Consider the following 14,773-nt stretch of genomic DNA (forward strand, 5'->3'; position numbering starts at 1 on the left):
CGCACCCTCGCGGGCAGAGCCCTGCTCCTGGGATCCACGCGCACCCTCGCGGGCAGAGCCCTGCTCCCGGGATCCACGCGCACCCTCGCGGGCGGAGCCCTGCTCCCGGGATCCACGCGCACCCTCGCGGGCAGGGCCCTGCTCCCGGGATCCACACGCACCCTCGCGGGCGGAGCCCTGCTCCCGGGATCCACGCGCACCCTCGCGGGCAGGGCCCTGCTCCCGGGATCCACGCGCACCCTCGCGGGCAGAGCCCTGCTCCCGGGATCCACGCGCACCCTCGCGGGCAGGGCCCTGCTCCCGGGATCCACGCGCACCCTCGCGGGCAGGGCCCTGCTCCCGGGATCCACGCGCACCCTCGCGGGCAGGGCCCTGCTCCCGGGATCCACGCGCACCCTCGCGGGCAGGGCTCCGCTCCCGGGATCCACGCGCACCCTCGCGGGCAGGGCCCTGCTCCCGGGATCCACGCACACCCTCGCGGGCGGAGCCCTGCTCCCGGGATCCACGCGCACCCTCGCGGGCAGAGCCCTGCTCCCGGGATCCACGCGCACCCTCGCGGGCAGGGCCCTGCTCCCGGGATCCACGCACACCCTCGCGGGCGGAGCCCTGCTCCCGGGATCCACGCGCACCCTCGCGGGCAGAGCCCTGCTCCCGGGATCCACGCGCACCCTCGCGGGCAGGGCCCTGCTCCCGGGATCCACACGCACCCTCGCGGGTGGAGCCCTGCTCCCGGGATCCACGCGCACCCTCGCGGGCAGGGCCCTGCCCCCGGGATCCACACGCACCCTCGCGGGTGGAGCCCTGCTCCCGGGATCCACGTGCACCCTCGCGGGTTGAGCCCTGCTCCCGGGATCCACACGCACCCTCGCGGGTGGAGCCCTGCTCCCGGGATCCACACGCACCCTCGCGGGCAGGGCCCTGCTCCCGGGATCCACGCGCACCCTCGCGGGCAGGGCCCTGCTCCCGGGATCCACGCTCACCCTCGCGGGCGGAGCCCTGCTCCGGGATCCACGCGCACCCTCGCGGGCAGAGCCCTGCTCCCGGGATCCACGCGCACCCTCGCGGGCAGGGCCCTGCTCCCGGGATCCACGCGCACCCTTGCGGGCGGAGCCCTGCTCCCGGGATCCACGCGCACCCTCGCGGGCAGGGCCCTGCTCCCGGGATCCACGCACACCCTCGCGGGCGGAGCCCTGCTCCCGGGATCCACGCGCACCCTCGCGGGCAGAGCCCTGCTCCCGGGATCCACGCACACCCTCGTGGGCAGGGCCCTGCTCCCGGGATCCACGCGCACCCTCGCGGGCGGAGCCCTGCTCCCGGGATCCACGCGCACCCTCGCGGGCAGGGCCCTGCTCCCGGGATCCACGCGCACCCTCGCGGGCGGAGCCCTGCTCCCGGGATCCACGCGCACCCTCGCGGACAGGGCCCTGCTCCCGGGATCCACGCACACCCTCGCGGGCGGAGCCCTGCTCCCGGGATCCACGCGCACCCTCGCGGGCAGAGCCCTGCTCCCGGGATCCACGCACACCCTCGCGGGCAGAGCCCTGCTCCCGGGATCCACGCGCACCCTCGCGGGCGGAGCCCTGCTCCCGGGATCCACGCGCACCCTCGCGGGCAGGGCCCTGCTCCCGGGATCCACGCGCACCCTCGCGGGCAGGGCCCTGCTCCCGGGATCCACGCGCACCCTCGCGGGCGGAGCCCTGCTCCCGGGATCCACGCACACCCTCGCGGGCGGAGCCCTGCTCCCGGGATCCACGCGCACCCTCGCGGGCGGAGCCCTGCTCCCGGGATCCACGCGCACCCTCGCGGGCGGAGCCCTGCTCCCGGGATCCACGCGCACCCTCGCGGGCGGAGCCCTGCTCCCGGGATCCACGCGCACCCTCGCGGGCGGAGCCCTGCTCCCGGGATCCACGCGCACCCTCGCGGGCAGAGCCCTGCTCCCGGGATCCACGCGACTCCTAGCGGGCGGAGCCCTGCTCCCGGGATCCACGCGCACCCTCGCGGGCAGAGCCCTGCTCCCGGGATCCACGCGCACCCTCGCGGGCAGGGCCCTGCTCCCGGGATCCACACGCACCCTCGCGGGCAGAGCCCTGCTCACGGGATCCACGCGCACCCTCGCGGACAGGGCCCTGCTCCCGGGATCCACGCGCACCCTCGCGGGCAGGGCCCTGCTCCCAGGATCCACGCGCACCCTCGCGGGCAGGGCCCTGCTCCCGGGATCCACGCACACCCTCGCGGGCAGAGCCCTGCTCCCGGGATCCACGCGCACCCTCGCGGGCGGAGCCCTGCTCCCGGGATCCACGCGCACCCTCGCGGGCAGAGCCCTGCTCCCAGGATCCACGCGCACCCTCGCGGGCAGGGCCCTGCTCCCGGGATCCACGCGCACCCTCGCGGGCAGAGCCCTGCTCCCAGGATCCACACGCACCCTCGCGGGCGGAGCCCTGCTCCCGGGATCCACGCGCACCCTCGCGGGCAGAGCCCTGCTCCCGGGATCCACGCACACCCTCGCGGGCGGAGCCCTGCTCCCGGGATCCACGCGCACCCTCGCGGGCAGAGCCCTGCTCCCGGGATCCACGCGCACCCTCGCGGGCAGGGCCCTGCTCCCGGGATCCACGCGCACCCTCGCGGGCAGGGCCCTGCTCCCGGGATCCACGCGCACCCTCGCGGGCAGAGCCCTGCTCCCGGGATCCACGCGCACCCTCGCGGGCAGAGCCCTGCTCCCAGGATCCACGCGCACCCTCGCGGGCAGGGCCCTGCTCCCGGGATCCACGCGCACCCTCGCGGGCGGAGCCCTGCTCCGGGATCCACGCGCACCCTCGTGGGCAGAGCCCTGCTCCCGGGATCCACGCGCACCCTCGTGGGCAGAGCCCTGCTCCCGGGATCCACGCGCACCCTCGCGGGCGGAGCCCTGCTCCGGGATCCACGCGCACCCTCGCGGGCAGAGCCCTGCTCCCGGGATCCACGCGCACCCTCGCGGGCAGGGCCCTGCTCCCGGGATCCACGCGCACCCTCGCAGGCAGAGCCCTGCTCCCGGGATCCACGCGCACCCTCGCGGGCAGGGCCCTGCTCCCGGGATCCACGTGCACCCTCGCGGGCAGAGCCCTGCTCCCGGGATCCACGCGCACCCTCGCGGGCAGAGCCCTGCTCCCGGGATCCACGCGCACCCTCGCAGGCGGAGCCCTGCTCCCGGGATCCACGCGCACCCTCGCGGGCGGAGCCCTGCTCCCGGGATCCACGCGCACCCTCGCAGGCGGAGCCCTGCTCCCGGGATCCACGCACACACTCGTGGGCAGAGCCCTGCTCCCGGGATCCACGCGCACCCTCGCGGGCAGGGCCCTGCTCCCGGGATCCACGCCCACCCTCGCGGGCAGAGCCCTGCTCCCAGGATCCACGCGCACCCTCGCGGGCAGAGCCCTGCTCCCGGGATCCACACGCACCCTCGCGGACGGAGCCCTGCTCCCGGGATCCACACGCACCCTCGCGGGCGGAGCCCTGCTCCCGGGATCCACGCGCACCCTCGCGGGCAGAGCCCTGCTCCCGGGATCCACACGCACCCTCGCGGGCGGAGCCCTGCTCCCGGGATCCACACGCACCCTCGCGGGCGGAGCCCTGCTCCCGGGATCCACGTGCACCCTCGCGGGCAGAGCCCTGCTCCCGGGATCCACGCGCACCCTCGCGGGCAGAGCCCTGCTCCCGGGATCCACGCACACCCTCGTGGGCAGAGCCCTGCTCCCGGGATCCACGCGCACCCTCGCGGGCAGGGCCCTGCTCCCGGGATCCACACGCACCCTCGCGGGCAGAGCCCTGCTCCCGGGATCCACGCGCACCCTCGCGGGCAGAGCCCTGCTCCCGGGATCCACACGCACCCTCGCGGGCAGAGCCCTGCTCCCGGGATCCACGCGCACCCTCGCGGGCAGAGCCCTGCTCCCAGGATCCACACGCACCCTCGCGGGCAGGGCCCTGCTCCCGAGATCCACGCGCACCCTCGCGGGCAGGGCCCTGCTCCCGAGATCCACGCGCACCCTCGCGGGCAGAGCACTGCTCCCGGGATCCACGCGCACCCTCGCGGGCAGGGCCCTGCTCCCGGGATCCACGCGCACCCTCGCGGGCAGGGCCCTGCTCCCGGGATCCACGCACACCCTCGCGGGCAGGGCCCTGCTCCCAGGATCCACGCGCACCCTCGCGGGCAGGGCCCTGCTCCCGGGATCCACGCGCACCCTCGCGGGCAGAGCCCTGCTCCCGGGATCCACGCGCACCCTCGCGGGCGGAGCCCTGCTCCCGGGATCCACGCGCACCCTCGCGGGCAGAGCCCTGCTCCCGGGATCCACGCGCACCCTCGCGGGCGGAGCCCTGCTCCCGGGATCCACGCGCACCCTCGCGGGCAGAGCCCTGCTCCCGGGATCCACGCGCACCCTCGCGGGCAGGGCCCTGCTCCCGGGATCCACGCGCACCCTCGCGGGCAGGGCCCTGCTCCCGGGATCCACGCGCACCCTCGCGGGCAGAGCCCTGCTCCCGGGATCCACGCGCACCCTCGCGGGCAGAGCCCTGCTCCCGGGATCCACGCGCACCCTCGCGGGCAGAGCCCTGCTCCCAGGATCCACGCGCACCCTCGCGGGCAGAGCCCTGCTCCCGGGATCCACGCACACCCTCGCGGGCAGAGCCCTGCTCCCGGGATCCACGCGCACCCTCGCGGGCAGAGCCCTGCTCCCGGGATCCACGCGCACCCTCGCGGGCAGGGCCCTGCTCCCGGGATCCACGCGCACCCTCGCGGGCAGAGCCCTGCTCCCGGGATCCACGCGCACCCTCGCGGGCGGAGCCCTGCTCCCGGGATCCACGCGCACCCTCGCGGGCAGAGCCCTGCTCCCGGGATCCACGCGCACCCTCGCGGGCAGAGCCCTGCTCCCGGGATCCACGCGCACCCTCGCGGGCAGGGCCCTGCTCCCGGGATCCACGCGCACCCTCGCGGGCAGGGCCCTGCTCCCGGGATCCACGCGCACCCTCGCGGGCAGAGCCCTGCTCCCGGGATCCACGCGCACCCTCGCGGGCAGAGCCCTGCTCCCGGGATCCACGCGCACCCTCGCGGGCAGAGCCCTGCTCCCAGGATCCACGCGCACCCTCGCGGGCAGAGCCCTGCTCCCGGGATCCACGCACACCCTCGCGGGCAGAGCCCTGCTCCCGGGATCCACGCGCACCCTCGCGGGCAGAGCCCTGCTCCCGGGATCCACGCGCACCCTCGCGGGCAGGGCCCTGCTCCCGGGATCCACGCGCACCCTCGCGGGCAGGGCCCTGCTCCCGGGATCCACGCGCACCCTCGCGGGCAGAGCCCTGCTCCCGGGATCCACGCGCACCCTCGCGGGCAGGGCCCTGCTCCCGGGATCCACGCGCACCCTCGCGGGCGGAGCCCTGCTCCCGGGATCCACGTGCACCCTCGCGGGCGGAGCCCTGCTCCCGGGATCCACGCGCACCCTCGCGGGCAGGGCCCTGCTCCTGGGATCCACGCGCACCCTCGCGGGCAGAGCCCTGCTCCCGGGATCCACGCGCACCCTCGCGGGCGGAGCCCTGCTCCCGGGATCCACGCGCACCCTCGCGGGCAGAGCCCTGCTCCCAGGATCCACACGCACCCTCGCGGGCAGGGCCCTGCTCCCGGGATCCACGCGCACCCTCGCGGGCAGAGCCCTGCTCCCGGGATCCACGCGCACCCTCGCGGGCAGGGCCCTGCTCCCGGGATCCACGCGCACCCTCGCGGGCAGAGCCCTGCTCCTGGGATCCACACGCACCCTCGCGGGCAGAGCCCTGCTCCTGGGATCCACACGCACCCTCGCGGGCAGAGCCCTGCTCCCGGGATCCACGCGCACCCTCGCGGGCAGGGCCCTGCTCCCGGGATCCACGCACACCCTCGTGGGCAGGGCCCTGCTCCCGGGATCCACGCGCACCCTCGCGGGCAGAGCCCTGCTCCCGGGATCCACGCGCACCCTCGTGGGCAGGGCCCTGCTCCCGGGATCCACGCGCACCCTCGCGGGCAGGGCCCTGCTCCCGGGATCCACGCGCACCCTCGCGGGCAGAGCCCTGCTCCCGGGATCCACGCGCACCCTCGCGGGCAGGGCCCTGCTCCCGGGATCCACGCGCACCCTCGCGGGCGGAGCCCTGCTCCCGGGATCCACGCGCACCCTCGCAGGCGGAGCCCTGCTCCCGGGATCCACGCGCACCCTCGCGGGCGGAGCCCTGCTCCCGGGATCCACGCGCACCCTCGTGGGCAGGGCCCTGCTCCCGGGATCCACGCGCACCCTCGCGGGCAGAGCCCTGCTCCCGGGATCCACGCGCACCCTCGCGGGCAGAGCCCTGCTCCCGGGATCCACGCGCACCCTCGTGGGCAGGGCCCTGCTCCCGGGATCCACGCGCACCCTCGCGGGCAGGGCCCTGCTCCCGGGATCCACGCGCACCCTCGCGGGCAGAGCCCTGCTCCCGGGATCCACGCGCACCCTCGCGGGCGGAGCCCTGCTCCCGGGATCCACGCGCACCCTCGCGGGCAGAGCCCTGCTCCCGGGATCCACGCACACCCTCGTGGGCAGGGCCCTGCTCCCGGGATCCACGCGCACCCTCGCGGGCAGAGCCCTGCTCCCGGGATCCACGCGCACCCTCGCGGGCAGAGCCCTGCTCCCGGGATCCACGCGCACCCTCGCGGGCAGAGCCCTGCTCCCGGGATCCACGCGCACCCTCGCGGGCGGAGCCCTGCTCCCGGGATCCACGCGCACCCTCGCGGGCAGGGCCCTGCTCCCGGGATCCACGCGACTCCTCGCGGGCAGGGCCCTGCTCCCGGGATCCACGCGCACCCTCGCGGGCAGGGCCCTGCTCCCGGGATCCACGCGCACCCTCGCGGGCAGGGCCCTGCTCCCGGGATCCACGCGCACCCTCGCGGGCGGAGCCCTGCTCCCGGGATCCACACGCACCCTCGCGGGCAGAGCCCTGCTCCCGGGATCCACGCGCACCCTCGCGGGCAGAGCCCTGCTCCCGGGATCCACGCGCACCCTCGCGGGCAGGGCCCTGCTCCCGGGATCCACGCGCACCCTCGCGGGCAGAGCCCTGCTCCCGGGATCCACGCGCACCCTCGCGGGCAGGGCCCTGCTCCCGGGATCCACACGCACCCTCGCGGGCAGAGCCCTGCTCCCGGGATCCACGCGCACCCTCGTGGGCAGAGCCCCGCTCCCGGGATCCACGCGCACCCTCGCGGGCGGAGCCCTGCTCCCGGGATCCACGCGCACCCTCGCGGGTGGATTCCTGCTCCCGGGATCCACGCGCACCCTCGTGGGTGGATTCCTGCTCCAGGTGCTTCCTGGCTGTGCTCCAGGGCGGAGCGGCAGGAGAGGCGCGGAGCGAGCGGAGACGGTCAGGAACGGCCCCGCAGAGCACGACCGGAACGACAGGCTCTTTATTAACGATAAAAAAGGAGGCAACGCGCGCAGACATTCTTTTCTTCCTCCCGTTCTCTTTCGGCGCGCGTAGGCACCCGGGAGCACCAGCGGCGGGCGAGGCGAGCGCGGCGGCCGGGCCCCGCTAGACGGGGACGTCCTCGTGGACGCGGACGCGCAGGGGGCAGATGCGGAGCGCCTCGGGCACCGCGTCCACCGGCGTCCCCCCCACGTAGAAGTAGGGGAAGACCGTGCCGTTGAACTTCTCGTGGAAGGTGTAGATGTGGGTCCGGCGGTCGGCGTCGTAGAAGGAGAGCTCGCCCTCGTCGCAGTCCAGCTCCACGCGGACGCGCACCAGGTCGCCCAGCGCCGCCTCCGAGCGGGCCGAGTTGGAGGCCCGGCACGTCTCGCCGTCGGCCCCGGGCAGGCGGTAGATGTACCAGAAGCCGGAGCGGGCGTCGTGGTGGAAGGTCCAGTGGGTGCCGCCGCGCGGCCGGGCCACCCCCACCCGCCAGTTCGTGATGCCGCCCAGCTCCACCTCCCAGGTGTGGAAGCCGGTGGAGAAGCCGCGGGAGCCCAGGATGCAGGGCGCCGAGGTGAAGCGCTCGGGGTTTTCCACCAGCAGCTTGTAGCCCCCGTTGGTGACGCTGGTGAGGTCCTCAGAGACCGAGAGCCAGCCCGCCGCTGAGTTAGGGTCGAAGCTGAAGGGGACTGCGGTGGGGACAAGTGCATTAGGAGGGCCAACGCTGTCTTCCCAGGGGGACGAGCTTACAGGGGACAGCAGCCACCACAACCCTGGAGACACCCATCTGCCCATCCTTTCCTTTCCAGGAGAGAGCCAAAGGCATGGATCTACCCCAACGAGGAGAAATGCATCCCCTGGGGCTCCCTTTTTGGGGTGCGTGTGCCCCAGAGCACCCCTTTGCCCTCCAAACCCCCTCCCCAAGCATGGCAGTGGCTTGCTGTGGGCATTTCTACTCCATGCTCCTCTTCAGTATGTAGTGACGGAGACCCACCACCTCCCCACCCCAAAGGCTCTTCCTGCGACCCATCGCTCCAGCTGCAAGGCAGCCCTGACCACCTCAGCACCAAGAGGGAGAGCTCATCTCTTCCTCCCCAATGAGAGGGTGCCCAGGGCAGCTGCGAGGGTAGGAGGGACCCATGCACGCTCCGTGCCCGGCGCCTCACCTACGGTGATGATGTCCAGCATCTTCTTCCAGACGTTGTACTGCAGTGAGCCCAGGTACTTGGCGACGTTGATGAGCATCCCCGAGGGCACAGCCTCTGGCTCCTCGGCCGTGCAGGCGATCCTAGGGCAGGACCGCAGCGGATGGGGACAGGCCTCGGAGGGTGACACGCAGCACCAGAGGAGGGAATTGGGCTGGAGCTTAGGGCACCCTGGGGGACTAGATCTCGGCAGGGGCTTCACAGCTTCTCCCCAGACCCCCGGACTGGACTCAGTCCAGCAGGCAACATGTGCCCGTTCCTGCCCTGGCATCCGGGCAGCTCCGGCATGCAGGACTAGATGTCCCTGGGCACCCAGGGGTGCAGCACCAGCCATGAGCACCTCCAGCACCTTGTTCTGCTGGAGCACCAGGACCCGAGTGGCCAGATCAAGAGGGGACATGTGGGTACTGGGCCTCACTTGGGGCAGAGATCCCACTTTGGCCCTAGTGGAAAGAGAGCCGGGCTTCTGCCCCTTGCAGAAGAGCCACATTTGGCCCCAGGGAGGGGATGTGAGGGCTCAGCTGCCCCAGATGTGCCGTGGACGCAGTGGAGGTCAGAAGAGCGCTGGGACCTACCTGCGCTTGCGGTTCTTGTGTGTCTGAAAGAGAAGGAGACACCGTGCATCAAACCCCCTGCTCGCAAGGGACTGCAACTGTCCGGCGGCAGGGGAGCATCACCCAGCACCGCCGTGGTCCCCACGGCCACGGCAAGACCCCGGCCCCTGGCAGCACCTTACCTTGAGGAAGGTGTAGTCGTCCTCCTTGAGGTCAGCCTGGAGCTGGCGGGCCTCGTTGAGCAGCGCCCGGCTCTCCTCCGACAGCCGCTTCATCCTGCCCTCGATGAGGCCCTGCTTGTGCCGCGTCTCCTCCTGCAGCTGGGCCAGCACCGCCTTCTCCTCGCCCCGCAGGAACTCGTGCAGCTTCTCAAACTCCCTCCTGATCTGCTCCTCCAGCCGCGCCGCTTCCACCTGCCCCGCGCGGCCCGGAGGCACGTCACGGCTCCGGCCGGCAGCCCGCGCGGCGGCCCCGGCTCTGCCCCCCGTCCTCCCGCCCCGCACCACTCCTCCGGAGCCCTCCGGCCACGGGAGGCCAGCGCTGGTGCCACGTACCTGGTTGTGCTTGGAGATGGACTCATAGGAGCGATGCACGGCCCCAAAATCCTTCACCTTGTCCCGCAGGGAGGTCTCCATGTTCTTCAGCTTGGCCTGCGGGGAGGAGACGCCCTCAGGACCCTCGCGCGCCTGAGCCCAGGGTTTCGAATGCGGAAAGACAAGAACCCCAGCCCCAGCAGGACGGGGTTAACCGGGATCCTTGCTTGACCCACCTCGTCCCCTCCTGCGGCCGGGGCACCAGGTCGCCCAGCACAGGGTCCCCGCTGCCCGCTGGCACCACGGGGCCGTGCAAACGCGCCGGCCCCAGCCAGGAGGTTTGCAGCACGGTGAACCCGTCGCTCTGTTTTTAAGCCCTTCCTTTAATGCACCGCCACGTCCCAGCCAGCCTGGGAAGCAGCAGGGACGCGGCAGGATCGCCGGCCGCCCTCCGGGGAGTGTGGTTGTGCAACCCCCTCCCCACCCTCCGTAAAACGCGCTCCCAGCCCTGCGGCGTTGCTGCAACAGCCAGCGCGCCCGGATCCGGGACGAGCCGAGGAAACGCGGGAACTGGGCTGCTCTCCAGACCCCTCCCCGGGCCTCAGAGAGTCACTGCTCCAGCCGTTTCCTGCAGGCCCTCGGAGCAAGGCGCCGTCGCCCCGAGGATGGGGTGGCCCGGAGTAATTATCATCTGGGGACGGCGTCGGGGCAAAGCTGGGGTGCCCCTGCGCCCTTCCAGCTGGGACGCACCCTGCATAGCTGCTTCCGCTTTTATCCCAGTGCGCTGGGAGCCAGCCCGCGTCGGTGCACGAGCCAAGGGCCCGTGTCGGCAGGTACGTGCCGGGGCGCGGGCAGGCTGCACCCCTCTTCCCGCGGCCGTGCCAAGCCTGGCAGAAGGCACCGCGCCCCACACCACCCCACGCACGAGCATCCCACAGTGATGGGGTGTCCCCCCTCCTCCGCCGCCCCGCGGCCGGAGCATCCATCACTCACCCTGAAATCCGCAGCCGTCTCCTGCACCGGCCGCATTTTGTGCCCTTCGTGCTGCTCGGCGCTCTGGCAGACGAAGCACGCCAGCTCCTTGTCGTCCAGGCAGAAGAGCTTGGCCTCCTCGTGGTGCAGGGCGCAGAGGGCGGCGGCCCGGCCCCGCCGCTGCCCTTCCTCCTTGAGGATCATCTCCACCAGGTTGTTGAGCGTGTGGTTGACGCGGAGGTCGTCGAGCGAGGAGGCCTCCTTGCACACGGGGCACACGTGCTGCCGGTGCTCCCAGGAGCGGCTCACGCAGCCCTTGCAGAAGTTGTGCCCGCAGCACAGCGTCACGGCCTCCCGGAAGGGCTCGTAGCAGATGGGGCACAGCAGCTCCTCCTTGAAGGTGGCCGTGGAGGAGGAAGCCAGGGCGATGGAGCCGGTGGCCGAGGTGCCGGCTCCCTTCTCCATGGCGCTGGGAGAGAGAGCGGCAAGGGGATGGAGAGGGGGAGGCCACAGCCAGGCTTCGGAGAGCCCCGACTGGAAAAAACAGCCCTGCTCCTGATGCAATCGGCTTCCTGCGGCTCTGACTCACGCCGGCAGCTCCCTCCCCGGCCGCGCACCGGCCTGAGTGACACCGGATCGGGCCACTGGCGCCCGCGCGGGGCGGGCAGGCTGCGGCCGGCGTGCGGCGAGCCCGCGGGCGAGGGGACCGGCCCCTTTCCCCGCGCCCCGGCACGGCACCGGTGCCCGGACCCCCGAGCAGCCCCCTTTCCCCGCGCCCCAGCACGGCCCCGGTGCCCGGCCCCGGTGCAGCCCCCTTTCCCCGCGCCCCGGCACGGCACCGGTGCCCGGACCCCGGTGCAGCCCCCTTTCCCTGCACCCCGGCACAGCCCCGGTGCCAGGCCCCGGAGCAGCCCCCTTTCCCCGCAGCCCGGCACGGCACCGGTGCCCGGTGTAGCCCCCTTTCCCCTTTCCTCGCACCCCAGCACAGCCCCCTTTCCCTGCACCCCAGTACAGCCCCGTTTCCCCGCACCTCGGCAAAGCCTCGGTACCCGGCCCCGGAGCAGCCCCCTTTCCCCGGGCACGGAGCAGCCCCCTTTCCCCAGACTCAGTGCAGCCCCCTTTCCCCGGCCCCCAGCAGAGTCCTTTTCCCCAGACCCGGTGCAGCCCCCTTTCCCCGCTCCCCGGGGCAGCCCCGGTGCCCGGTGCCGGGCTCACCCCGTGCGCCCCCGGCGCTGTGGGGTGCGCAGCGCCGAGCACCCCGGGGCGCCGGGGCCGGGCCGGGGAGGGTGAGGGGGGTCCTACCTTGCCGGGGGCGAGGCGAGCGGGTGGCAGCGCTTGCAGCGGCCCCTCCGCCGCGGCGGGCGGTGCGGGGCGCGGGCGGGCGCCGGCAGCATGGTGCGGCCGGGGCCGAGCGCGGCGGCGGCGCTCGCAGGGGCGGAGCGCGGCCGGGGCCGGGGCCGGGCCGGGCCGGGCCGGGGCCGGCGCGGAGGGAGGGCCCCGCGCCGGGCACGGCCCCCGGCGCTCCCGTCCGCCGCGCCGCGCTCCCGCAGCCCCCGGCTGGGGGGGACCCTCACCCCGGCGCCCGCCTTCGGCCGTCGGACCCGCTCCGGCACGGCTCTGCCTGCCCGCGACTCTCCGCTGGCCCGTTTGCTCCCTGCTGCTGCTGAGGGGCACCTGCCCCGGAGCGCCTGCCGCAGAGAGGGTGCCTGTCCCTGTCTCCCACCTGCCCTGCCCGGTCCCCTTTTCCTGTTTCCCACCTCCTCCGTCTCGCTCTTTGTTTGCGTTTCTGCTTTGTGGACTCTCTCCCAGCTTTACTCTTGAATACTGCCAGCCGGGGCAGCTCCTCCTGCTCGGGCACAGCGAGGGAGCAACCCCACAGCGGGCCCCGAAGCTGGCTCCGGCCTCCGATGGGAACCGGGAGGGGGATGACAACTATTCAAGGACACAGATACTGGTGAGCAAAAAAGGTGTTATTCTCCTGCTCTGGTATGCAGGCTGACTGCGCACAGGAGGAGAAACTGCTTGTGCTTAGTCAGAGGCAGGTAGGGGAGTCAAGGCTAAAGCACGATAATTCCCAGTAGAAAGCCTAAAACACAAAGGAAGTGTAACCAATGTGAACCAAAGCATTGGAAGGGAACTGGGGGATGCCAGACTGCCCTCATCTAGAGAGTGTATCAGTAGCAGCATTTGGGGCTGAGATTGCCTGGGTGATAGTGTCAGAAGCCCTGGATTCAGGTAGAAATGCAGCAGAACTGGGAGCAACGAGGGAAAGGTAACTGAGGGTGCTGTTTATTTGGGAGGACTCTGGGGTGAGAAAAGGCAGTGCAGGGACAGCAAAAGGTCATTTCAGGACAGAAAAAGTGGAGAATTTTAAAAGTGATTAAACCCATTAAGGCATTACTAATTCCTTAGAGGTGTTGCTTAATCATTAAGCATCAAAAACATCTGAATCAGTCAAGCCTCAGGTTTCCAGTATAAAAGGGGAGAGTTGGACTGGGGCAGCAGTAAGTTGGAGGCTTGTCCGGGAGTTTCCAGTTGGGGCTTGTACTAACTGGCACTGAGATGTCCTAGTTTAAAGAAGGGTGGAAACTTAAAGGAGAAACGGGAATCTGATGGTCCTCTGGGCTGGGAAGGCAGGTGTCTGCTAGTGTGGGCTACTCTGGAGCACAGAGAGGTTCCTTGGGATTATGAACTTACTAGCCAGGATCCCTCTCTCAAAACTGGTAAAACTTGGGAAAAAACATACCTGCTGGTATCAGCCAAGAGGAGAAAAGGAACGCTCCACTTTCCAGAGGCTGTCGTTTGATCTTATCGGCGATTTACAAGCTGCAGTGGAAGAGAAGGAGCAGCTTGTAAAGAGCTCACAAAATAACCTGGAGCAGCTCACTGCGAGATACTCACACTATGGCGCAATAACCTGCTGGTGAACAAACAGGCTGAGCAGCTCTGGGGTATGAAGAAAGAGAGCTGTAAGAGCCCATGGGGGGATGTTAGACCAGGGAGGGGAGTGGGTAATGTCCAGAAAGGAGAAAAAAAGACAGAAGGATGGCCTGCATGGCTGTACTGAATTTGCACCGAGGAGCAGAGTACTCCTTTTTTACGTGATGAGGCTAAATGAGTGGTGTGAGAGACAGGACTACCTTGCTCAAAGGCAGCAGCAGTCATCAGAGCCCTTATAACCATCTGATGTCAAGAAGAGAAAGCTTAAGACCAATAATCATGAATCTGGGAGATCACAAGCTTCTGAAAGATAATGTTCAGGAGATGCCCTGAGCAGATGACCTGGAGGCATCAGCCTATCTGTGTAAGAATATGCTTATCTGAGTGTGAAAGCAGGGGGATGATCCAGTGATCCCTGGTGTTGACACAGATCAAGTAATCATGGATCGGGATGATGTAGGAGTGTTGGCCTGTCGTACCCTAGAGCTGCAGAGAAGACTCTTTATCAGCCTGGGACATGCTCCCATCTGTAGATCCTTTCGTGAGTGTACGGCTACACTGGAGGATGGGGGGACACTTACAGGAGTAGCAGGAAAAGAGGAGCTGAAAAGGGAGATAGCTGTGAGTCCAGAAAAAATGGTCCTAGAGAAGTGATTTGGAAATTCTTGCTAAGTTCCTGAGGTGATTGGGGAAGAATCAGAAGATGGCCAGCCCATGGGAGTTTTACTTGCTTGAATGACGAAAATCTTACTAGAAAAGGGGATGAGAGAAAAATTTGGGACAAATCAGAACAGGAAAAGGAGCCATCAGATCCTTCTTACATGGAGAAAAACCCATATCCATCCTTAAAAGACCTTTGGGCGTGGGAGTCCTAACTCCTGGTGTCAGTGGGATCTGCCTCCACCACACTGACACAGGATCTGGGGAGAAGGGTCATGCGGCAGTATGACGTACGCTTCAAAGTGGGTTGGAAATCGCAAATACTTTCTTAGTAAATACGGAATCAGAAACATCTTTGTTAGAGTACTGGGCTCCTCTGCTTGCACCAAAATCAATCTGGAAATGAGGAGTAGAGAGTGAATGAGGAAAAGGAAGTAGGATGCCAGTTGTGTAGAGGGGAGGATAGATTGGAGGTGTGGGTGGT

At 70.2% G+C, this 14,773-nt stretch overlaps 1 protein-coding gene across 3 annotated transcripts; it reads right to left on the reverse strand.

Moving 5' to 3' along the window:
- Positions 1 to 7,405: 7,405 nt before the first annotated feature.
- TRIM35 (tripartite motif containing 35) lies at positions 7,406 to 13,451 on the reverse strand. Of its 3 annotated transcripts, none has more exons than XM_062571246.1 (7): positions 13,436 to 13,451; positions 10,711 to 11,223; positions 9,739 to 9,870; positions 9,367 to 9,597; positions 9,206 to 9,228; positions 8,592 to 8,713; positions 7,406 to 8,114 (listed from the first exon to the last, which is right to left on the reverse strand). In XM_062571246.1, the coding sequence occupies exons 2-7, from the start codon at positions 11,152 to 11,154 to the stop codon at positions 7,549 to 7,551; spliced, it is 1,518 nt and encodes a 505-aa protein (XP_062427230.1). In that variant the 5' UTR covers positions 11,155 to 11,223; positions 13,436 to 13,451; the 3' UTR covers positions 7,406 to 7,548. The 3 variants fall into 3 exon arrangements, with proteins under 3 accessions (XP_062427230.1, XP_062427229.1, XP_062427231.1); XM_062571245.1 differs by lacking the exon at positions 13,436 to 13,451 and adding an exon at positions 11,992 to 12,083 and having other exon boundaries at positions 10,711 to 11,158; XM_062571247.1 differs by lacking the exon at positions 13,436 to 13,451 and having other exon boundaries at positions 9,739 to 9,834; positions 10,711 to 11,255.
- Between the last annotated feature and the right edge of the window lie 1,322 nt (positions 13,452 to 14,773).

This window comes from Rhea pennata, chromosome 3 (assembly GCF_028389875.1).
Source record: "Rhea pennata isolate bPtePen1 chromosome 3, bPtePen1.pri, whole genome shotgun sequence".
In the NCBI taxonomy this organism is placed as follows: Eukaryota; Metazoa; Chordata; class Aves; order Rheiformes; family Rheidae; genus Rhea; species Rhea pennata.